The 25876-nt window shown below is 41.6% G+C and overlaps 1 protein-coding gene across 2 annotated transcripts in view; it reads right to left on the bottom strand.

The window, feature by feature from the left end:
- LSAMP (limbic system associated membrane protein) overlaps positions 1-24123 on the bottom strand; it is a 524444-nt gene extending 500321 nt beyond the window's left edge. The window contains exon 1 of one of the 2 annotated variants that reach the window (XM_075197389.1): positions 23476-24123. In XM_075197389.1, coding sequence (XP_075053490.1) covers positions 23476-23630 — 155 coding nt within the window. In that variant the 5' untranslated portion in view covers positions 23631-24123. The remainder of the gene's footprint in view (positions 1-23475) is intronic. The other variant, XM_075197390.1, reaches the window with a different exon arrangement.
- Positions 24124-25876: the final 1753 nt, after the last annotated feature.

The raw sequence follows: 25876 nt of genomic DNA, 5'->3' as shown, positions 1-25876 counted from the left end.
GTGTTAAACAGGGGCGACTGACATACGTATCGGGGGGCTTGAATAGAAAAGAACAAGGAATAGGAATAAGGAATAGGACGTGCCGGTGATAGGACACAAATCAGTCGTCTATAACAAGAAACAAAGGAGTAAATATAGCTGTACTAAACAGAGCAATGTAGGTAACAAATACAAGGTGCTGTGAGCGCGACGAGAGCTGGAAGCAGACGCCATTCCTACCAGCGCTGAGGAGACGCCACACACCGCGAACAGCCGTCCGACCTTCCCATTTAATGGGTTATGGGGGAAAAAATTATTTATAGCTAACCTACGGGGGCAATTTTTATTGCTCATTATATTAAGGGGGCAATATTATTGTATTGTTATATTATGGGGGCAAAATGAATATATAATTATGTTATGGGGCAATAATATTTTATTGCTAATGAGGGCAACAATTATTTATGACGGGGGCAACACTTATTATTTCATATGCACCATTTATATTTCACAATTGTGGCACTACAAGTACAAGTACAACGTGTATGATGGTACTTGTAGTTCCATATAATCAGTTTCTCAGTCGCCATCTCCTGATACCTCTCTAGAATCAGACCTCGAGCTGTATTCATGTCCCTTACTCTTCCCTTTCACCTTCCCTTACTGAGGCCGTGAATGTTTTATCACCTCCTGGCTCTTGTCCCCGTTGTGAACCGTCAGTCCCTCTTTTTCTCTTAATAAACTTGTTCTGCTTCTCTACTCCCAGCAGCTAAATGTTCCCTTCATCATCGGCCCCTGGGGTCTCCTGAATATAAACAGGCTTCTCCCTCAGCTGTCGCTCTCCCGGGTCTAACGCTGGTAATCATTTCATTGTGGGGGAGATTAAAGGTCTGTACTGGGATAACTGGTCTGAGCTGCCCAATTACTGTGCTGATAATATAACTCTGTACAATGTGTAATATTACAGCAGGATACAGGTTCCCATGTAACAGTAACAGGTCAGAATGTATTCCCCGTATTGCCGGCCTAATTTAATGGCAGTCGCATCATTTCCGTATACATGTAAGTTTGTTAGAAGACGGAGCGTGGATGAAGAAACAAATGAAGGAAATGAGTAAATACAGCTGTACTAGACAGACCCATGTAGGCTACATATACAGCAAAATAAGCATTATACATCCCACATTGTGTTTCAGAATACAGTGCACTGCACACAGGTCTCATACTGTATCTAATCTAGTACACAGTGCACTGCACACAGGTCTCATACTGTATCTAATCTAGTACACAGTGCACTGCACACAGGTTTGATACTGTATCTAATCTAGTACACAGTGCACTGCACACAGGTCTCATACTGTATCGAATCTAGTACACAGTGCACTGCACACAGGTCTGATACTGTATCTAATCTAGTACACAGTGCACTGCACACAGGTCTCATACTGTATCTAATCTAGTACACAGTGCACTGCACACAGGTCTGATACTGTATCTAATCTAGTACACAGTGCACTGCACACAGGTCTGATACTGTATCTAATCTAGTACACAGTGCACTGCACACAGGTCTGATACTGTATCTAATCTAGTACACAGTGCACTGCACACAGGTCTCATATTGTATCTGATCTAGTACACAGTGCACTGCACACAGGTCTGATATTGTATCTAATCTAGTACACAGTGCACTGCACACAGGTCTCATACTGTCTCTAATCTAGTACACAGTGCACTGCACACAGGTCTCATACTGTCTCTAATCTAGTACACAGTGCACTGCACACAGGTCTGATACTGTATCTAATCTAGTACACAGTGCACTGCACACAGGTCTGATACTGTATCTAATCTAGTACACAGTGCACTGCACACAGGTCTCATACTGTATCTAATCTAGTACACAGTGCACTGCACACAGGTCTGATACTGTATCTAATCTAGTACACAATGCACTGCACACAGGTCTGATACTGTATCTAATCTAGTACACAGTGCACTGCACACAGGTCTCATACTGCATCTAATCTGGTACACAGTGCACTGCACACAGGTCTGATACTGAATCTAATCTAGTACACAGTGCACTGCACACAGGTCTGATACTGTATCTAATCTAGTACACAGTGCACTGCACACAGGTCTCATACTGTATCTAATCTAGTACACAGTGCACTGCACACAGGTCTCATACTGTATCTAATCTAGTACACAGTGCACCGCACAAAGGTCTCATACTGTATCTAATCTAGTACACAGTGCACTGCACACAGGTCTGATACTGAATCTAATCTAGTACACAGTGCACTGCACACAGGTCTGATACTGTATCTAATCTAGTACACAGTGCACTGCACACAGGTCTCATACTGTATCTAATCTAGTACACAGTGCACTGCACACAGGTCTCATACTGTATCTAATCTAGTACACAGTGCACTGCACACAGGTCTCATACTGTATCTAATCTAGTACACAGTGCACTGCACACGGGTCTGATACTGCATCTAATCTAGTACACAGTGCACTGCACACAGGTCTCATACTGTATCTAATCTAGTACACAGTGCACTGCGCACAGGTCTCATACTGTATCTAATCTAGTACACAGTGCACTGCACACAGGTCTCATACTGTATCTAATCTAGTACACAGTGCACTGCGCACAGGTCTCATACTGTATCTAATCTAGTACACAGTGCACTGTGCACAGGTCTCATACTGTATCTAATCTAGTACACAGTGCACTGCACACAGGTCTCATACTGTATCCAATCTAGTACACAGTGCACTGCACACAGGTCTGATACTGAATCTAATCTAGTACACAGTGCACTGCACACAGGTCTGATACTGTATCTAATCTAATACACAGTGCACTGCACAAAGGTCTCATACTGTATCTAATCTAGTACACAGTGCACTGCACACAGGTCTGATACTGAATCTAATCTAGTACACAGTGCACTGCACACAGGTCTGATACTGTATCTAATCTAGTACACAGTGCACTGCACACAGGTCTGATACTGTATCTAATCTAGTACACAGTGCACTGCACACAGGTCTGATACTGTATCTAATCTAGTACACAGTGCACTGCACACAGGTCTCATACTGTATCTAATCTAGTACACAGTGCACTGCACACGGGTCTGATACTGCATCTAATCTAGTACACAGTGCACTGCACACAGGTCTCATACTGTATCTAATCTAGTACACAGTGCACTGCACACAGGTCTCATACTGTATCTAATCTAGTACACAGTGCACTGTGCACAGGTCTCATACTGTATCTAATCTAGTACACAGTGCAATGCACATATGGTCTCATACTGTATCTATTTTAGTACACAGTGCACTGCACACAGGTCTCATACTGTATCTAATCTAGTACACAGTGCACTGCACACGGGTCTGATACTGCATCTAATCTAGTACACAGTGCACTGCACACAGGTCTCATACTGTATCTAATCTAGTACACAGTGCACTGCGCACAGGTCTCATACTGTATCTAATCTAGTACACAGTGCACTGTGCACAGGTCTCATACTGTATCTAATCTAGTACACAGTGCACTGCACACAGGTCTCATACTGTATCCAATCTAGTACACAGTGCACTGCACACAGGTCTGATACTGAATCTAATCTAGTACACAGTGCACTGCACACAGGTCTGATACTGTATCTAATCTAATACACAGTGCACTGCACAAAGGTCTCATACTGTATCTAATCTAGTACACAGTGCACTGCACACAGGTCTGATACTGAATCTAATCTAGTACACAGTGCACTGCACACAGGTCTGATACTGTATCTAATCTAGTACACAGTGCACTGCACACAGGTCTCATACTGTATCTAATCTAGTACACAGTGCACTGCACACAGGTCTGATACTGTATCTAATCTAGTACACAGTGCACTGCACACAGGTCTCATACTGTATCTAATCTAGTACACAGTGCACTGCACACAGGTCTCATACTGTATCTAATCTAGTACACAGTGCACTGCATGCGGGTCTGATACTGTATCTAATCTAGTACACAGTGCACTGCACACAGGTCTCATACTGTATCTAATCTAGTACACAGTGCACTGCACACAGGTCTCATACTGTATCTAATCTAGTACACAGTGCACTGTGCACAGGTCTCATACTGTATCTAATCTAGTACACAGTGCAATGCACATATGGTCTCATACTGTATCTATTTTAGTACACAGTGCACTGCACACAGGTCTCATACTGTATCTATTCTAGTACACAGTGCACTGCACACAGGTCTGATACCGTATCTAATCTGGTACACAGTGCACTGCACACAGGTCTGATACCGTATCTAATCTAGTACACAGTGCACTGCACACAGGTCTGATACCGTATCTAATCTAGTATACAGTGCACTGCACGCAGGCCTCATACTGTATCTAATCTAGCACACAGTGCACTGCACACAGGTCTGATACCGTATCTAATCTGGTACACAGTGCACTGCACACAGGTCTGATACCGTATCTAATCTGGTACACAGTGCACTGCACACAGGTCTGATACCGTATCTAATCTAGTACACAGTGCACTGCACACAGGTCTGATACCGTATCTAATCTAGTATACAGTGCACTGCACACAGGCCTCATACTGTATCTAATCTAGTACACAGTGCACTGCACACTGGTCTGATACCGTATCTAATCTGGTACACAGTGCACTGCACACAGGTCTGATACCGTATCTATTCTAGTATACAGTGCACTGCACGCAGGTCTGATACTGTATCTAATCTAGTACACAGTGCACTGCACACAGGTCTCATACTGTATCTAATCTAGTACACAGTGCACTGCACACAGGTCTCATACTGTATCTAATCTAGTACACAGTGCACTGCACACAGGTCTCATACTGTATCTAATCTAGTACACAGTGCACTGCACAAAGGTCTCATACTGTATCTAATCTAGTACACAGTGCACTGCACACAGGTCTGATACTGTATCTAATCTGGTACACAGTGCACTGCACACAGGTCTCATACTGTATATAATCTAGTACACAGTGCACTGCACACAGGTCTCATACTGTATCTAATCTAGTACACAGTGCACTGCACACAGGTCTGATACCGTATCTAATCTAGTATACAGTGCACTGCACGCAGGCCTCATACTGTATCTAATCTAGCACACAGTGCACTGCACACAGGTCTGATACCGTATCTAATCTGGTACACAGTGCACTGCACACAGGTCTGATACCGTATCTAATCTGGTACACAGTGCACTGCACACAGGTCTGATACCGTATCTAATCTAGTACACAGTGCACTGCACACAGGTCTGATACCGTATCTAATCTAGTATACAGTGCACTGCACACAGGCCTCATACTGTATCTAATCTAGTACACAGTGCACTGCACACTGGTCTGATACCGTATCTAATCTGGTACACAGTGCACTGCACACAGGTCTGATACCGTATCTATTCTAGTATACAGTGCACTGCACGCAGGTCTGATACTGTATCTAATCTAGTACACAGTGCACTGCACACAGGTCTCATACTGTATCTAATCTAGTACACAGTGCACTGCACACAGGTCTCATACTGTATCTAATCTAGTACACAGTGCACTGCACACAGGTCTCATACTGTATCTAATCTAGTACACAGTGCACTGCACAAAGGTCTCATACTGTATCTAATCTAGTACACAGTGCACTGCACACAGGTCTGATACTGTATCTAATCTGGTACACAGTGCACTGCACACAGGTCTCATACTGTATATAATCTAGTACACAGTGCACTGCACACAGGTCTCATACTGTATCTAATCTAGTATACAGTGCACTGCATGCAGGCCTCATACTGTATCTAATCTAGTACACAGTGCACTGCACACAGGCCTCATACTGTATCTAATCTAGTACACAGTGCACTGCACACTGGTCTGATACTGTATCTAATCTAGTACACAGTGCACTGCATGCGGGTTTGATACTGTATCTAATCTAGTACACAGTGCACTGCACACAGGTCTCATACTGTATCTATTCTAGTACACAGTGCACTGCACACAGGCCTCATACTGTATATAATCTAGTACACAGTGCACTGCACACAGGTCCGATACCCTATCTAATCCAGTATACAGTGTACTGCATTCAGGTCTGATGCCGTATCTAATCTAGTATACAGTGCACTGCACAAAGGTCTCATAACATATCTCATATAGCACACAGTGCACTGCACACAGGTCTGATACCGTACCTAATCTAGTACACAGTGCACTGCACACAGGTCTGATACCGTACCTAATCTACTACAACTCCAGCAATACAATGTATCCATACTTTCTCCTCCAGGCTACAGGAGACCCCACAACTCCAGGTATACAATGTATCCAGTGGTTAGCACTTCTACCTTACAGCATTGGGGTCATGAATTCAATTCCTAACCATGTCCTTATCTGTTCTTCCCATGTTTGTGTGATTTTCCTCCAGGTGCTCCGGTTTCCTCCCACACTCCAAAAACATACTGGTAGGTTAATTGGCTGCTATCAAATTTACTCTAGTCTGTGTCTCTGTCTGTGTGTATGTTAGAGAATTTAGACTGTAAGCTCCAATGGGGCAGGGACTGATGTGAGTGAGGTCTCTGTACAGCGCTGCGGAATTAGTGGCGCTATATAAATAAATGTTAATGATGATAATACTCTCCCCCAAGTTACAGGAGACCCCACAACTCCAGGTATACAATGTATCCGTACTCTCTCCCCCCAGGCTACAGGGGAATTTTGAACATGCTGCGCACAACTTGGCTGATCTTGGATAGTGGTCCTTGGGGCGTTTTTAGGAAACTGCTGCTCTGTAATGCTAGGATTGTTAAGCAAATCTGTTCCTATAATTCAGAGCCATCAAGTGACAGAAGTATATATCTATCCTCTGGAGCAGGAGCATATGCTGTGCGCTGGTCGGATGGCTGGAAATAAGTCATTTAGATGCTTATTAGTAAATTAGAGAGGCAAATCTTCAAATCCCACAGGGGAGCATATTCCTTAATATGATACAGAATAAATGTCTAGATCTGGGCTCTTAGCTGCTGGTGACAAGTTATGATGCATTGTTGGGGGTCATCGTGATCCTGTTGTTTTTCAAAACTATTGTGTGTAATAAATGATTAATTAAGGATATTTTAATATCATTTTACACAAGTAACTGATTTCAAAAACTGTTAGCTTTAGTCGCTATGGAGCTACAAGTCCCAACCTGAGCTTGCTGGTACTTGTAGTTCCACAACCGCAGCCTCTGGCAGACAGGTTGTCTGACTCTTTTCTAGACACTAAATAGTTAAAGGAAACTGTGTCTAGAACACCATTATATATATATATATATATATATATATATATATATATATATATAATCTCCTGCATCTAGCAATTCCCCTCCAGCAGGGGCAGAATGAGAATGATTGGGTTCTGCCCACTCCGGCACGATGGCGCGATTCACAGCATCTAGCTCTGCCCGTGGCGGCTTAATGAAAAAGTTTACTTTAATACGCTGTGGGAGGGGCGTTATCAAAACCGGAATAAGACCCAATGGGGCCCTAGACACAGTCAATGAATGATAGGCCCATTTCCCCCTGCCCCCCTCACTTTGTCAAAAGAAACCTAAACAAGTTAGGGCAATCTGTGCCCTAGTTGAGATCCTAGGTTGCCTAATGGATGATTTGGCTATGACGCAAGTCGCATTATTATGTCCCCTCCTTCACCAGCTTCACAGACCTATCCCGGAGGGGAGCTCTGCAAAGTCGAGAACTGCGATGTAAATAATTGATTATTGGAATAAAAATAGGAATGACATAAAGGCAGTTTGTCTTCCCTGAAAACACTAGATATTGCACAAGCGCTAGAACAGAGTTTACCACCCAGTAATATTTTGGGGGGTGATTCCATTGCACATGAAGTGCTGTCGTAGCCTCTCGTGATGTCGCCTGTGCGCACTGTAGGGTATTACGGTAAAACATCGTACTGTCACATGCTGCGGAGCCTCGTCGCTCCAGGCTCCGATGATGCATCATTAAATTTCCATCTTAGGGTGAAAGAAACTATGAAAAATAACTCCAAAAAAAGTCACTTTGGACTCAAAACAGAAAAACATCTCCGGCAAAAAGATAAACGGGTAAAAAAAAAATTGTCTACAGTGACAAATAAATGTTTCTTAATTAGATTTGATCAATGTTTGTTTAAACACCTGTCAAACATCCCCAAATGAAGCTTGTTAGAAGGAAAACATTATAGACTCCTCATTTGGGATGTGTGAAGTATTGAGCAGATAGGTGACATTGTTTGTGTTGAAATACATTTCTCAGATTATAGACTATTTATTGTGACAGTGTTACTTAGGGAGCCGGGAAGGACTGGTTTCTCGTAAAGTAAAAAGTAGCCTTTGTTGCACACAAAGTATACCCGTTATCTGTCTATTATTATTATTATTATTATTTTTATAATAATAATAATTTATTTATATAGTGCCATCGTATTTCGCAGCCATGTGCAGAGAATATTTGTTGTTCACATTAGTTTCTACCCTGGCACAATCATGCGTCATTTTATCTAATAAGCCCCATATCGTTTTCTTTTGAACCAGAAAAGCACCCGGGGTAGATTTTCGGCTACCCGCACACGTACCCCGGTCCAGACACAAGTGAACAGTAACTGATCTGATCAGCGATGCGTAACAGAAACATAGATAAAAAAAACATGAACATAAATAACATTTGCCAGTTTCATTAAATGCCACTTACTCCGGCTTTGTCTTATGCACATTTTTAATTTCCCCAAAGGCCGGGAAGATTCCTCGCTGCTCTCCTTAGCCCAGTAACTGACTCAGTGTGTCAGGAAGGGGCGATGATTGAGTTGTTGCTTGAGGCCCCCGTTGTATCCAACGTATACACTTCCCGAGCCCCAGCCGAAACACTGACAGGGGGCCAAGAACATCGCTGTGAAATATGAGCCGTGTCTGACTAGTCATTATGTTCTGCACTTGTACCAAGAAACACAAGTGTCATTATGTAACATATTCTGAAATATGTATCCTTACATTTGGAGGGCGGATGATGCCGTTCGAGTTGCATGACCTATTTTAGTGTTCCGTGATGAATGTGTCACTGTCAGTGAAGATATAACACGCCTGGATATAACGATCACATCATACAAGCAACATGTCGTATTCCAACTAGAAACTTGTAGATTATAAGGAATAAAAGTCACCGTACTGTAAAATAATAAGGATATTAGAGGTCACCTCACAGTTCTGTGACTTGGCTGTGTCTGGGATCCTTATAAGGTGAAAGAACAACTCAAGGACCTCTAACATGCTTATATTTTACATTATTTCCATTATATACACTTTATAAAACGTATTATTTGGACAGATAGGTAGATGGATCTTTAAAACAAATGCAATTCCAGACAGTTATTTCCTAACTTAGAACACAGCTTACTAGAAAGTCATGATGAATACAATATGGGAATAAGGAAAATTCCAGGGGGTATATTTACTAAACTGCGGGTTTGAAAAAGTGGAGATGTTGCCTATAGCAACCAATCAGATTCTAGTAATCATTTATTTAGTACATTCTACAAAATGACAGCTAGAATCTGATTGGTTGCTATAGGCAACATCTCCACTTTTTCAAACCCGCAGTTTAGTAAAGATATCCCCATGACTCTGAAAATTGTGGCCTATTTACCAAGCATTAATCCATGCAGAAATGTCTATTTCCGCATGGCAAAGACATTTTTAAGTATAGTAATTATTTAATAAATGCCTAACGCAAGAAATCTTGTGCATTAGGCAAAGAATCACATAATAAAGCAATCCTCCTCATTTTCAATGGGGAGTTTGACCCCCGTGGCTAACGCCATGGCGTCAGAAGTTCAATCCAATGGGGAGAGCATTGTGGAGAGGGATATGCGGATCCCTCTCTGGTAACGTTGCTGCTCTCCCATGTGCTTTTTTTAAGGAAACTGGCACCTGCGCATGCGCGATCCTAGGTCAACGCATGCGCAGTAAAGACTCCAGGCCAGAATCTGAAGTCTTCATTAGAAAGGAGTCATCGCCGGGAGAGCCTTTTATCGGACGCGCTGTCCCGACATGACTTTAATAGTAAATCACTCCGTTAAGTCATCTCCGCGATTACAGATGATACTTAATGAGGCAAACATCCAAAAATTGCTAAATGGGCTCCATAGTTGGGGCGTGGTCTGGGTAGATCAGGGCAGTGTCTTAAAATGTCTAGATTTTCCAAAAAGGAATGCTGATACATATTATCATCACCATGTATTTATATAGCGCCACTGATTCCGCAGCGTTGTACAGAGAACTCACTCACATTGGTCCCTGCCCCATTGGAGCTTACAGTCTAAATTCCCTAACATACACACACACACACACAGACAGACAGACAGAGAGAGACTAGCCAATTAACCTACTAGTATGTTTTTGGAGTGTGGGAGGAAACCAGAGCACCTGGAGGAAACCCACGCAAACTCCACACAGATAAGGTCATGTTCGGGAATTCAGCTCATGACCCCAGCGCTGTGAGGCCGAAGTGCTAACCACTGAGCCACCGTGCTGCCCGTATGTGCCAGGTGTGTCCTTTTATCATACAAGACAGACCTGCGGTGGGAGGAAGTGAATTTTTTGTAAAAGATGGATAATAAAGTAAGAACAAGTAATTGTCTTCTGATAGTGATGCCAGAGGAATAAAATGGACTGGAGTAAAAAAACAAAGGCATCAGGTTACCAATTTGGACATTTTAGACCACTCCCCAACCAGGAGACACTGATCCATCGAAAACCATGGTCCCGAATTGTGATGATGTTTTTTTACAAAGCGGTTTCTATTGTGCTGAATAAAGAGAAGAAGACAAATCGCTCAGGAAAATGAATGAAATATACAGTAGATTAATTATTGGGGAGGGAAATAAATTCACTGTTGGGTACAGTTCACCCACATTGAGGCTCAGTACATTTTGTCTTTATAGATCTGCACATGTAAGACGTTAAGGATTTGTGTTGGTCTCTATTGGGTAGAGCCAGTGAAGAGTTCCTGTGTCTCTTGCATCAGTTCTTAAGTCCGGCAGGTAGTTCCATCTCAGTGTATGTTTTATCTCAAACCCTAATATTCATTGTCCCTGCTCTAAATAGCAGAGGTCTGCCTTGAGATTGAATAGAATTCTAAAATGCCAACAAGAATGTTTGTCAACTGACTTACGATATTTCTGCCTCAATCTACACCTTGCGCGTTTCGCTGGCAGAATTTGGTCTTAAGAGTTTCCAGGTTGCAGCGAAACCTCACCACACAGCAGAATAAATTGACCGTTAGTTCTATTCATAGAGAATAAATTGTGTGAAATGCGACTTTATAAATATGCTGCGGAACGGCATTCAAAGGAATGGCGCGGCAACAGTGGAGCCTCGATGACTGTATCGCCGTAATGTCGCGTCTGTTCTGCTATGAAATTTAGTTTGCATGACGTTTTTCTGCGGATTTGGTTATCTGTAAAATCAAAGCCTCTTTCTTTCCACACTTACTGAAATCAGAAGGATCCTTTCCATCCCGCGTATACCAAACACGCGAATAACAGATTACCTCTACCTGTTGCCCATCTATTTTATGAGCTAAGCAAGACAAGTTTATGTCCGTGGAAGTGTTATCTTCTGCAGCGAGCGGAGAGGATAAATTCATGGCTTTATATTGCATTTGTTATTACGGATATTATTTATTTACAACATGCTCATATATTCTGCATTGCACTGCAATATTTACAAATTTACATTATTTAGCACTCTGTGCTCTCAAGCCTCTAGGGAAACACATAAAAAAAACCTCCAAAATAATTAAGAATAATTAAATAACAAAACCAAAAAAAAATCACACAGCACCACATGAATTCAAATTGTCACAATCTGTGCCTTGTGTTTGTATGCGGTTATTTACATATCAGAAACGTGTTGTTTTCTTTTCACTTGCAGATACTAGCCTCTGAAATGGACAGGAGCATATTGAATTTTGCGGTGGAACGCGGCTGTTGACACAAATGTGTTGAGTTCCACTTTTGCTTGGCCATCCGACGCAGTTTCACTCCCCATTTTGTTTGTAAATTCGCAATACGTAGAATTTATATCCTGTGATATTGGGATGATAATGGACAATTCATTATTGTCTGTGGAAGGAGTAGAACCGGGAATATGATAGTAGAATTTTGCGCAGAACATTTAAGGACAAATTTCGCCAGAGTAACAAGCAAAATTCTGGCCTGAAATGCTGAATTAGTTGAATATCCTAAGAAATGATTTCCAACATTTCACACGTTCCTACTCTGGTGAGAAAGAAAATGGAAATCATTTTATGAGTGCAAAAGTCTCTACGTTAGTTGCACCTACTGCATTCCATTTAGCACTTTTGTGCACAAGCTTGCAAAGTACATTAACTAACGTACCTTAAATGTGCAAGTTTGCCAAGTCTACCTACCATTCCCAAACCTATTGTCACCACAGGGGGGCACTATTGCAGCTCCCACTCTGCACAACCTGACCATTCCAAAACTGGAAGCCCAAACGATGCTTCAAGTGTATGTGCTAGACCCCTTGAATGTTATGTCCCACCTCTTCTTTCTATCCACCTCTGTCCTATGTGCAATGTTCAATATGTATGTATTTGGGTGTGCAATAAACTTTCCACTAAAAATGTGGATTAATGACCCCTGCTTGGGCTCAGTAAGGGCATCATAGGCAAACCGAGTGGGGGTTTCCTAGTGCCTGGAAAACCCCCTCCAAGCCTGGGGCACTGTATATGAGTTTGCCCCTGGGCATTGTGATCACACGTGATCACACTTCTTCAACTTTGCCTATTCGCCTAATCGTTTTAGTTCAGTTAAGCAGTACTGGGCTCTCACTTACACGAAACCGCACATTAAACAGATATTTTGACAGATGTGAAAGAAACACAAATATGCTACAAGTCATAGTTCCTAGTGAATGTGGCTGTATTGGTTCAGCCCAAACATGTCTGCCCCCGCTGTGAGTGGGAGTTGAAGCCAAAACAAACATTCCCTGCATTAACAATCTCCGAGCGCAGCTGAACTGTTGGTGAATTTAACAGGTTTTATTCAGTCAACAACAAATAGGAGCTTTCTGCTGATCGCGGCCTGATTGACAGCCAAGGGGTTTGCTCAATAAGTCCTCACGGTTAATAACAGATCTCTGAAACATGACAAATCCTTCCCAGGAACTGCCAAAGAATCATCTCTATATCCTGACAGACTTTCATCCCAGCGCACTCAACGTAGGTTTCGCAGCAATGTCAATAATCCGGTACAAAGCCAAACAAAAGCATAGGTGAAGAAAAATACAACGTTACTATACGCAATGGCCTTGGAACACTGAGAGCGACCCTGGCGTTTCCTTAAAGAAGTTACATTGAATTCCGTACACAATTACAAGATCAATTACAAAGCAGAAAAAATTAAAAACGTTATTTCAAAATCCTGGACAATCCTTAATTAATACAAGTTTCCCTTCTTTCCTAAAATACTGCAAGTTGGACTTATAACTTATATAAAGTAGTAAGTAGTGGTCCTAGTCCATCAATGTCTCCAAAACACTGCAAAAATCAACATCTTTTTGTATCTAATAAGTATCAATGGATATGTACTAATCTAGAGGGGCAACTCCTGATATGCGGACTTCGCCCATTTCTTATTATATCTTGTCCTGCGATATCTCTCCCCCACCTTAACCGCCACTCTAGTAACACAATGGGTACACACATAAAACTAGGTGCAATCGTGCAAACTAGATGCATGACTTTATAAATGAATATAAATAGAAAGTGTATTGCGGGCCACAAATTTTTGACCTTTTCCTATATCGGTATGTGGTCGATGGCTAGACATTCAGAAGGTCAACAACATTCAAATGTCAACAGTATTATATGGTTAGTGTTAGGGATAGGGTTAGTGTTAGGGATATTATTGTTGACCTAATATTACTGTCTACATTTGAATTGTCTACTTAATTATACTGTCTACATTTTATTATTATTATTATTATTATTATTGTTATTATTATTATCGTAGATTTGTAAGGCAGCTGTACTATAGGGAAAGCGGGACATACATAAAACAAGGACACACAAGGCAGACAAAATAAGCGCAGACATGAAAACAAAGGGTATGAAGGACCCTGCTCATTACAGAGCTTACATTCTAAAGGGAAGTGGGCACAGCTGAAACAAGAGGAGCGAGTGTGGCTCAGAGCAGGGCCCTCTTAAGAAGCTCTTGGGCCCCCGGGCACAGCAGTGCACCGGGGCCCCTATATATACAAAAAAAAATAAAAATGTTTATATATATATGGGCCCTGCAGCCCAGTGGGGCCCGTCGGAGGCAGCAAAAAAAAAAACCTGAAAAAAAAGAAGAAAATACTTACCTTGCGGTCAGCTGGCGATCCGACTCCCTCCATGGTCTCCTCCTCCGTCGCGCTCCGCAATGGATGTCGGGCGGGCGTGATGACGTCACGCCCGACATGCACTGCGAGCGCCGCACGGAGGAGGAGACCAGGGAGGGAGCTGGATCGCCAGCTGACTGCAAGGTAAGTATTTTCTTCTTTTTTTTCAGGTTTTTTTTTTGCTTCCTCCGACGGGCCCCCCTGGGCTGCAGGGCCCCCAGGGCACCTGCCCATTGTGCCCAATGGGAAAGACGGCCCTGGCTCAGAGTGTAGATTGGGACTGTTGTGTGGGGGCAGTAGTGTGAGTAGTGTTATCAGGGATAAGGTAAGCTGTAATAAAGAGATGAGTTCTGAAGATTTAAAGACTGTGGGAGAGTCTGATTGGGCGAGGTAGGGAAATCCATAAGTGGGGAGCAGCACGGGAGAAGTCTTGTAGTTTGAATTGTCGACCTAAAAATACTGTCAATGTCATTATTGTCAACTTTCCCACCCTGTCCATATTATGGTATCAACCATATAAATGTCGACCATGTACCTGTCGAACATATGTATCACTCTCCTAATATCACTATTCATATGGCCATATCTTACAGCTATGTCACGCTGAGTGTGTCATTTCTTATTTAAGTATATGTAGCGCCCAACTCTCTAAAAAGTTTATTTATAACCCATCGTATTTTATTTTCTTCGCGTTCATTTTTCACTGTTATCAGAACAATAAGTAATGATTTAATGAGCCTATTTATTAAAATTGTTCTGCTTGGACAGCGGCTGCGATAGGACAGCAAATATTTTATAGTAATTTGGCCACAATCGTGATCACTTTACTTACCGGTTCTGATGGTCTTTGTAAAATTTTGCGATGGGGAGGAGCACAGAGAAGGCTGGGGAGGGATCTGAAGATCCCCACCTTGCGATGTTCTCAACATGGGATAGAACGGCAGACGTCATCGGTCGTTAGCTGTCGGGGTCAAGCTCAGAATTTCGCAGCTTGATAGATAGGGCATTTTCGAAATCGGCGGTAATGTGTTTAAGTGATTAAACGCTTAACCTGAGGGGTCCACACTTTGCCGCTTTAAATTAACATAGATGTAAGTCGCGATGACGTGACACTGAAGTGCCGGAGAGCTGTGTCTTCGGCATCACTTTCGGTCAGCATGTCGGTGGCATCGGACATCTGGACCTTTGGTTTGCAGCTAAGTCTGTTTTTATTGCAGTCGTTTTTGTAGCCAATCAGATTTTTTGGGTAGGTATTAACGCTATTGAAATTCTCGGCCGCTTTAAACCGTACTTAACCCTTCGCAATCCCCATAGACGCCTAAGGGGACTTTATACCAGCACCTTAAAACGCGGAAAACTGCACTTACCAATTCTCCATGTTTATTCTATAAAATATATCAATTAACCAATATTAATGGTGGAATCTATTCCAAAACACAACAAAATGACATATCCAGTGATTGACCCTTAACCCTCATTCTTTAAAGGAACAGAAAAATTAATTGCGGTCTAGAGAGAACATTGACTCATATATAACCCGTAGATCTTCCAACTTACTGTGAGTAATTCCTGGCCTGACAATGAATTTGTGATGGGTACACCGTCCCCTGATTTATACAAGCGCCAGAATCTGAATTTCGGCTGCTAGCGAGATGTAATATCCTGATAGGTGATTGGTCGTATATCCATCACTTCCGTCTCTTAAACTCTCAGACGTAACACTTACAGACATAACCAGCTATTATGAAAGATAATGGGCTACAATTCCGGATATTGCTGCCACATATTACATACGAGTCACCACAGAAACATCATTATAAATATTTATTAATGGGGATATTCATGCACCTTGCTAGTTCTAGCGAAAAATAAATAGCTCCAAATGTTTATTTTTCATTGGTTAGAACTGAAGGTGAAAGATAATATTTTGCTTAGTTTCCGCAGCTTGCTGCAATTTGAGGGGGTATAAGTTAAACTGCCTTTGAACTTTACATTTTTGTCGGAGGAAGAGGGTAGTTGCTATGACATCAACGTAATTTTATATCTGACTTTAAATGCCCCCACGGACCAAAAAAATTCCCTTCTCCGGGAGAAGATTATCATCCAATTCTTTCCTCTGTATCGCGGTTCATCTCCCAGATGGTGGAATGGTTTCACAGTATATATCCAATAAACAGCAAGGCATTACTTATACAGTAGGTATTGATCTTTATGTCTTTTCAGGAAAGTGCTAAATTATCCATAAATTGAGATAGTCGCTCAGTGAGGTTCAATTATGATGGCGATAATGTATTTTAAACAGGGGAAATAAAAAAAATTACAGCTTCCAAAAAATAAACAGACGGTTTTCAGCTGGCGAATCTGTTGTTTCCCTTAGAGGGAAAATAAACCGGTGATTCGGCAGCCACAGGTATAATTTTAGTAAACGGGTAAACACAATGGGCCTGGTTCATTAAATAAAGCAAATTAAAAAAAATGAGTAACTTTGCACCTGGGCAAAACCATGTTGCATTGGAGGGGGAGGTAAATGTAAAATGTGGGGACAGATTTATAGTTGGGGAGATTAACTTAAAATTTCAGTGTACAGATAAGCTTTTAAGTATTTGTGGGATACATAAAAAACAGTCAGTATTTCTCTTATGTGCAAAATAATAAACTCATTTGCACCCCTTCCATTGTAACATGGTTTTGTCCAGCAGAAAACGTACTCATTTTTTTGCCTTAGAGAAGTGGCCACAGTTATATTTTCTAATAAGAGTTGATATTCAACACAATGATAAGAGATTGCTTGTGTCAAAGTTGTTTTATTTATTTTAAGTAAGGAGTTATTTGAATTACTTGGCTAATGTGATTATAATTCTATAATCAAATGACTCACCCTCACTTTCAAAGCCCTCAGCAACATCCCCCCTTCATACAAGTCAAACTTCATCTCAAAATACTCTCCCTCCCGCCCTCTTAGACCCTCCTTTGACCTGCACCTTGTCTAGTTTCTGGTAACCACCTCTCTCTCCCGCCTACAAGACTTCTCCCGTGCTGCTCCCCACTTATGGAATTCCCTACCACGCCCCAATCAGCCTTCAAACCTTTAAAGGCTCTCTGAAAACCCATCGCTTTATTAAAGCTTTCGCCACTCCTGCTGATACTACTTACCCTAATGTACCCTCACAGCTGTCCCAATCTCCATGCTGAGCCACACTCGCTCTTTCTATGACCTTAGTGGCTCAGTATGGAGATTGGGACATAGCACTGAGGTCATGAGTTCGATTTCTGACCATGTCCTTATCTGTGTGGAGTTTGTATGTTCTGCCCGTGTTTGCGTGGGTTTCCTCCGGGTGCTCTGGTTTCATCCCACATTCCATAAAAAAACATACTAGTAGGTTAATTGGCTGCTATCAAATTCACCCTAGTCTTTCTCTGCGTGTGTGTGTTAGGGAATTTAGACTGTAAGCTCCAATGGGGCAGGGACTGATGTGAATGAGTTCTCTGTACAGCGCTGCGGAATTTGTAGTGCTATATAAATAGATGTTGATGATGATGATGTAAGCTCTCTGGTAAGCAAGGTTTCCCTACCTTCTGTTTTCATGTCTGCATTTACTTTGTCTACCTTGTATGTATCTCTTAATTCTTAATCTGTTTAGAAACCTAACAATTAAAGGGGTCCAGACTAGTCCCTCACTTGTACTTTGACCTCAGGTGGAGACACCCACAGCTTTGTAGATGCGATTTTGGAGAGAAGGGATCTAACATACCAGTGGTAATAATGACAGCTGTTTGCTGATTGGATGGGTGCTGTTGCCATCCAATCAGCATCAAGCAGCCTTTACACCCAATGTGGATTGTGAATCTACAGTACCTCTCCTATTTGTGAAGCTCTCCAGCCCTAGGTCCTTCATATAAGTAACAATGTATCCTTAGATCATTTATTTGTAGTTTTCAGATTATTTTGCACTGTTTCTTGGTGCAATTTGCTCAATCTATTGCTGCACACAATGGGCAAAAAACGTTAACTATCAATACGTTGTTTTCTTCCTGTGTAAGTTTGTGTCTAAGTGAAACGATTCTTCCCGGGGACCGGTGATGAGGTTACTCGCCCCTAGAACCTCTGCTTTCAGGCAACTCACAGCTATGAAGGTTTTATGAAGTTTCATCGATCGTTTTCTTTTTGAGAGTTGATAAAGAAATAGGAAAATGGTTTCTCTCAGTGCAGTGTAGGATAAACCCCCACAGTGCAATTGTTTATTGAACTTGAAGCTCTTAAATAAATGTAAATACTAAAGTAATCTAAAATTAAAAAAACAAAACTATTGATGTAAGAAACTATGGGTAATGCTCTTATGGAACAAAGGTGTTATTGCATAAAAGTTGAGGAATCTAAAAAAATGTTCTTAAAAATGTCTTTGGTGGAACAAATATACCAAATTACTTTTTAAAAGTCTTTATTTGTGATGCAAAACGTCATTTTTTTAAAAAAAATAAAACAACTTTTTGTCATTCACGGTTCTCTTCACACAGAATAATTTCTACTTTATTTTTATTTTGAAAAGCTGATTTAGTTGGAAAATAAATATTTATAGAAAAGTGCTGCTACCGTTCATATATCGTTTGAAAATTATGTTATATTGTGGCGATTTATTTAATAATTTCCATGGTTTACTCATTTGCATAATGGTGGTCGGAGAGGTGGAAGTAATGGAGAAATGGCGGCACAATGTTATAGAATAATGTTAGGACAAACTATGCCAAACGTTCCATTATTCCTCTCCAACAGAAGGCCCCCTATGGCTCACGATATTAATATGTTATTCTGCTCAGTGAACTCTTATTGGATGCACAATGTCATGTGACCATTAGATAACTGCTGACCAAACAAAGCTGGGATAGAATGTTGCAACCTGTAGAAGACAGAGCAGGACTTTCAAACTGTGTTACTCTCAGTGGTGTGAATGCTAATAGGTTATTGGAACTGATTGTCTTTTTTATTATATTAGTGTGATTATTTCAAAGATAAAACAAATCATGCAATAAATGCCCTGGAGTTTAATAATACAAGAGCCAGTTGGCTGGATGGGTGTTATTGGGGCACTGATCTAAGCCAGGGCTGCTTTAATGAAAGCTAGTGGAATGATTTTATTTGAGTGAGTCAAGGAGTGAGTGAATAAATTCTTCAGAGCAGGTAAGTGTCAGTGTGGGATATTAATGTAATGTGGGGGCTATTAATGTAATTTGGAGTGTATTCATGTAATGTGGAAGGCTTAAATGTAATTTAATGTGGGGGGTTTGATGTAATGTGGGGATATTGATGTAATGGAGGTGTATTGTTCTAACATGTGGACTACTAATGAAATATGTGGCTAGTGGTGATTTATATTGTAAGGGCTACTAAAGTAATGTGGGATCTCTGTATTAAATGTGAGGGCTAATAATGTAATGTCAAAGTTCATTAGTATTATTTATAAAATGTGAATGCTGTTAATTTAATGTTAGTGCTGCTCGGGTGTGGAGGCCTAGTGTGTTTACTCGTTGCTTGGCTTTCCAGGAGGTTAATAGTGCCTAGCTTTCTATTTTATAAGCAGGCCGCAGGGGCGCACTCCCGGGGGGTGGAGCAGAAAATTGTGTTCCTGGTGTCATTGGCCATGTCTGGCGGCATATTGGATATGGTTTATTCCATGCTTGTATTAGCCCTGTATATATATTTTGAATATGCAAAAATAAAACTGTTAATAGGAGCATAAGGGGTTATAATTCTTCACATTGCGCCCAGATGTAGCGCTAAGTGTAAGATTATCTGGCACTTTTATCATGGATAATGTTAGATATGTGCAAACACTTACAATGAGCAGCAGCTTTTTAAAAATATTTACTATTGATACAGAAATGAATGCAATATAACAAAAAAGTGCAACTAGTTAGTCATTTTTGCATATATACTTATCACTCATCTAATTTACATCTTTTGCTTTAAAGATCATGTGCAAAGAAATATACAGGCAATTGTCTTATACCGAGGTAACCACTAGAGCAGTGGTATTATGAACAGTTTAAATTCTATGGCAAGGTGGTACCACTCTGATCCTTCAAGGAAGAACATAATATTACTTAGCTTCGATGCGGTGTTCCACTTGACCTAGCGGGTACTACCTCGGATACAGTCCTAAAGGGGGGTAGGCCAGACCCCAGGTAATTAATACTATGTGATAATTGGTGGGATTAACCTTGTACATACCCCCAAAGATCATACTCTTACCTCAATTTGCACAAGTGAATTTGACTAATTACCTGGGTCTGTAATTACCCCACCTGTTCCTCTAGAGAGTAAATCATGAAATTATTACCTGTCTCAGTGAGCTGAAGGACTAACATTGATCAACCATGTTTTAAAATGACTATTGATGGGGTCTAGTCCATAGTGTCCCCTATTCTCAAGAACCCTGAACTAATCTTTTTTTTTTTTAAGGATTTCCCTATCTGAGAACTGTCATCTGTCGGCCAAGTTGATTTAATGTACTGTGTACAGCAAAGGAAAATCCTGAAAACATGACCTGTTGGTGGCATATGAGGAAAGGCCTCAGATAAGTATGTCACTTGTTTTATAAATGAGTAACAGTAAACAATGCAGACACATTACACATACACTGGAATTAAATCATATCTTACAGCATAACCTACAACATCTGGTATGAGACATATAAATAAAACACCATTCAATCAATGCATTAAACTGGCAGAGACGACTGTTGCAGGAAAATAAGTAGGAACAAGGGGAACCGAGCGCTGCAAATTGGGTGAAATGACTTTGCTGAAATCTATTTAAAGAATTTTGGATAAGAATACAATTTAAATGTATGTGTAGAGGTGGTAATGTGTACACTAAAATGTATTCCATCAACACACAAGCAATAACCAGTAGCGTCCGCTATGGGACTATGTAGCTATGGGCTACAGATGAAACAATGAACCTTCCATAGCATAAGATGACAATACAGTCAGACAAGTACAAGTCTCTAATCACCGTTTCTAATGCTGCGTTGGTACCAGGGCCAGTTTGGGGGGCAGGGAAAAGGGGCATTTGTACCTTGCAATCGCTTTTACAAAGGCCCCTTGACCATGATATCTATGTCATTTTACAAGTCTGTGTTTTATTTGTGGATTATTTTATATAACTGAAAAGATTTTAGTCTTCTTCATTTTCTTAAATCAAGAATCAAAGCTCCTGTTAGTCAGCGGGTTCTAAACCGGTCCCTGGTAACTAACACCTACTGTCATGAAAACACATCACAAGAGCTGTGCTCACACTTCAAGTTGCAATCAACTCCAATTCAACACACACACACACACACACACATGACAAGACTGAGTGCAGTGTGATGTGCTAATGTGCGATTCAGGGGCAGGCTGGGATGGGGGGGGGGGGGCGGGGGCATTCTCCCCCATGGCCTGTCCCTTAGTCGGTTACCTTGGGCCGGGTCACTGAGTCATCTGCATTTTATGTTTATTTTAAAATGTTCTTCATAGGCTGCTGCGCTGACTCTCTCTCACCCTCCCCCCTCCGGGCTAACATTTCCAGCAGCCCCTGGTGCAATTTACTAATGTCCGATGTGCTGTTGTTTATATTACAAGGTCAGGCAGAGCTGAAACACATCAACCAGCTTACTGTGATGCTGAAAGGGTTACGTAATGTTTCTTAGTCCTGGATCCTGGGGGACCGCTTACAGTTCACATTTCCAGTATATCCTGTCTTTAACATGTGCAAATTAATCTAGACCACTAATTATTCCATCCGTCTCCAAACTATGCGCCGTTAGCGGCCCCTGAGGAACGGACTCGGCAAAAAACTAAACTAGCACATCAACTGAGAAGCGCCAGATGAAACGATGGCAACTAGAGAGTTAATACACAATACACAGCGAGGCACACACAAACACACACACACACACACACACACTGCAGTGTTCATGACAAATGCCAGCTTGCAATACAATGCAGTCACTTCCCATGCACAACTAGATTGTAAGCTCCATGGGGCAGGAGACTCCAATGTGTTTACATTCCATCAGAGGTGATTAAGAGGACAGTAAGTATTCACGGGTACTGTATTATTCATGGCAACAAACTCTATAGGCGCCTTTAACACACACATTAGCACATGAGATGCATTCAATAGTGTCAGCAATTCTATGGCGCCTAATCTCAACGCGTTGCAGGATGACACCGAATAACACATTCGCAGTAAGCAGGGCGCTTAACCCCTTGCATGCCTGAGCAAGGATTATTATGTCTCACCCATCACCGGTGGGGTAACAGGAATTATATTTACTGCCAAGTCTGTGTCCTAATCACATGGATTAATAACAATCCTTGCTTAAAGCCCCATCAAACGTCAGACACAATCACAAGAGCGGTGACTTATCTCCCTGTATTTAAGGGTTACACTAATAGGTGTCTTAACCCTTTCTCACCACCAGGATTTATTTATTTTTGCGGTGCATTTTGGTGACCGGCCACCCCAAAAACATATATACATTATTACAACACGACACGTGATGTAGTCAACCTTAATCATCTTCCCATGATGGGATGAGTCAATCTTTCAAAGAGCATCGTGAGAGGGAAGGTACTCTGAGAAATTACTGATAGGGGGGAGTGAATGAGGCATTGGATACATTAATCTATATTGCAATGATTTAATGTTCTTATCTCCAGATAGGCACATGCAATATTAGCAATGAATGAACTAATGAGCCTGTATAGACTGCATAAGACTGCATGCATCCTGAGAGCTCACAGGCATGGCAGTAACATTTGTAGGACATGGTTAACACAGCTTTCTATACAGGTAAATATTGACACCCCCTCTATATCACTCATTCACTCCCATCCTATCTCTTGTGGTCCAACATCTTTTAAGAAACAAGTATCCAGCAAGTCATAAGAAAAAGAAAAACAGGCAGAGCGCCCCCTACCTGAGAACAGCGGTATCCCCCTGTCGGACAGTGATGTTGTCTGTACTCCGGTTAAAATCCACGCTGCGGACCGGCAGTCCTGTGGGGAGAAGGCAGAGGAGTCTTAAGAGCAGAAGAGGCAACTGGTTCCTGTCTGCTTGCCACCTCCAAACCATGGTAGCCCCTTAAACGATTACAAATCACAACGCAAAAAAAAAAAAACTTGGAAAAAAAAAAAAATAACTTGCAAAAAAAATAAAAATATTACAAAATGCTAAAAAAAAAAAAAAAAAAATCAGGACAAAAAAATATAATCAACCATGAAAAAAGATAAAAAGTCTTTTTAATTCCACAGATTTTGTCAGCAGTTTTAACAATTCCAGAAACCAGGAGCAAATAACTCTCTTCATGCAATTTCCCAAAGTGTGAATTTCATCAGTGCAAACTACAAGTGATAGAGCCCCAGATTATTGTGATGATTTGTGGGGGTGGGTGACTTGGGGGGTGTTGATCCTGCAGTCTTTCTGCTTTATCTTTTTTTTTTTTTGCAGAGGTGATGAAATATCCCAAAATGCAGAAATCCCCCCACAACAATCCCGGAGTGTTGGTAAAAGTGTAGCAGAGCGGATTGTGTATCTGCTGCTGCTGCTGCGGCTGCTGAGGATGTGTGTACACAGGGATCCTGCACTAACCCACTTTCCCAGAGATGGATGGAGAGAGAGGGGAGGGAGGGGGGAGAGAGGATGGAGGGAGGATCTCAGTATGAAAAGCAGAAAACCTGCCTGTATTGGAAGGGAAAGGAGAATGTATCTGGGGCTTTCTGTAACAACAATCCCCCCTCCCGCCACCTATTCATCAGTGAACACTTCCAGCCTTGATTTTCCCAACCTCACAGACCCTTGCAGTCAGCACACTGCTTATTTTAGGGGTCTGCACAATCCTTACAGAAACATCCATCACCACGTTAACAATCTGCTATGACAGTGGACCAGGCATCTCCATGGAATATCATGACTGGTGTGTGTACAGCATCAAATAAAATCTTTATATACTAGTGCTGGTATATTAAGAAAGACCCCCCCGCCATACTTTTTTGTGACCTCCTCTCTGTTAATCAACATAAACTCTACTGTATATTGTTACTTTTAAAAAGTATTCAGCCCAGGAGCACAGATGAAACATATACTTCATATGACTCCGTTCAATTCTTGGATAGTACAAGGTTCTTAGTTAAAGACTGAACTGTATGGTGGCTGGTACCTGTTGATTGCTGCTTAAGTAAACATTGACATGTTTATTTTTAAACTAGCAGAATGTCTGTTGTATCTGTCTCCATTCAATGACAAAGTCGTTAGGAGATGCCAGAGCGCCAACAAATGGGAGAAAAACAAACCATACATGGAAACAAAAGATAGACGTACAAGGACAAACAAGGTTGACAGAGAAGGAGCAGACGTGAGACATAGGGTAGTGAGGACTCTGTTCATCAGAGCTTACAATCTAGATGGTGACGCTGATACAATAGGATGCAGGAGGGATGGGGTGGTATTTATATGACAAACAGCAAGCTTGATACATTTTTAAAGTTACCTAGATATCCTGCAGCTTTCTCAGTGTTGTGATACTACAAGTCCCAGCATGTTTTGCTAGCCGGTACCCAACTGATAGCTGGCAGGGTATGCTGGGACTTGTAGTTGCACAACACCTGGAAGGTCACAGGTTATCCAGGCCTGCTACAGGATTATTCAAGCAACAGGTGCCCTTTCAAAGTTTAATTCCATATTTAGAAATTTGATTTGAGAATGATTTACCGGCTTCTCTGAATAGCGGATTCCCACCACTATCCTCTGTGCCTGTTTAGGGCCCATGGACCCCCCTAAAGGAGCATGTGACTGGCAAATGAGGCAGCATCATAGCATAATGCCTGGCTGGTCGCTCCCTGCGGCCTCTATTTATTAAGTAGAAAAAAAATCTCTATCACTTGTGGTTTCGCCCAGTTAGTACTTCTCTCTGCCCCCCCCCCCCAGCCATAAGGTGCCCTGGCCCTCGCTGGCGATAGATATGGAGGAGCCTATTTAGCGGAGATCGTGGTGGTATCAGTACTGCGCAATCCTTCATCTCAGGCTGGTGAGAGCAGAAGACAATGGAAGAAAAATGCTCTATTATATGAATGAAGCATTTTTGCATTCGGCAATAGTTTAAAAATATTTTTTAAAAAAGAATATATGTATCTAGACTATTTATTTATTTTTTGTGTTATTAGTCTGGGCTTTCAGTTCCTCTGTGCATGTGCAATGCGGCTACACGGCATCATGCGTGTGGGCAAGGAGGGCTGAGAATGTGGTTGGGTAAATCAGGGGTTTAAGGAGTTTGTGGGGGAGGGGAGCCAGTGCCAAGCACAGGGCATTATCTGACGTCTTGT

This window comes from Mixophyes fleayi, chromosome 2 (genome assembly GCF_038048845.1).
Source record: "Mixophyes fleayi isolate aMixFle1 chromosome 2, aMixFle1.hap1, whole genome shotgun sequence".
Taxonomy (NCBI): Eukaryota; Metazoa; Chordata; class Amphibia; order Anura; family Limnodynastidae; genus Mixophyes; species Mixophyes fleayi.
This window is presented reverse-complemented; position numbering and strand designations above follow the sequence as displayed.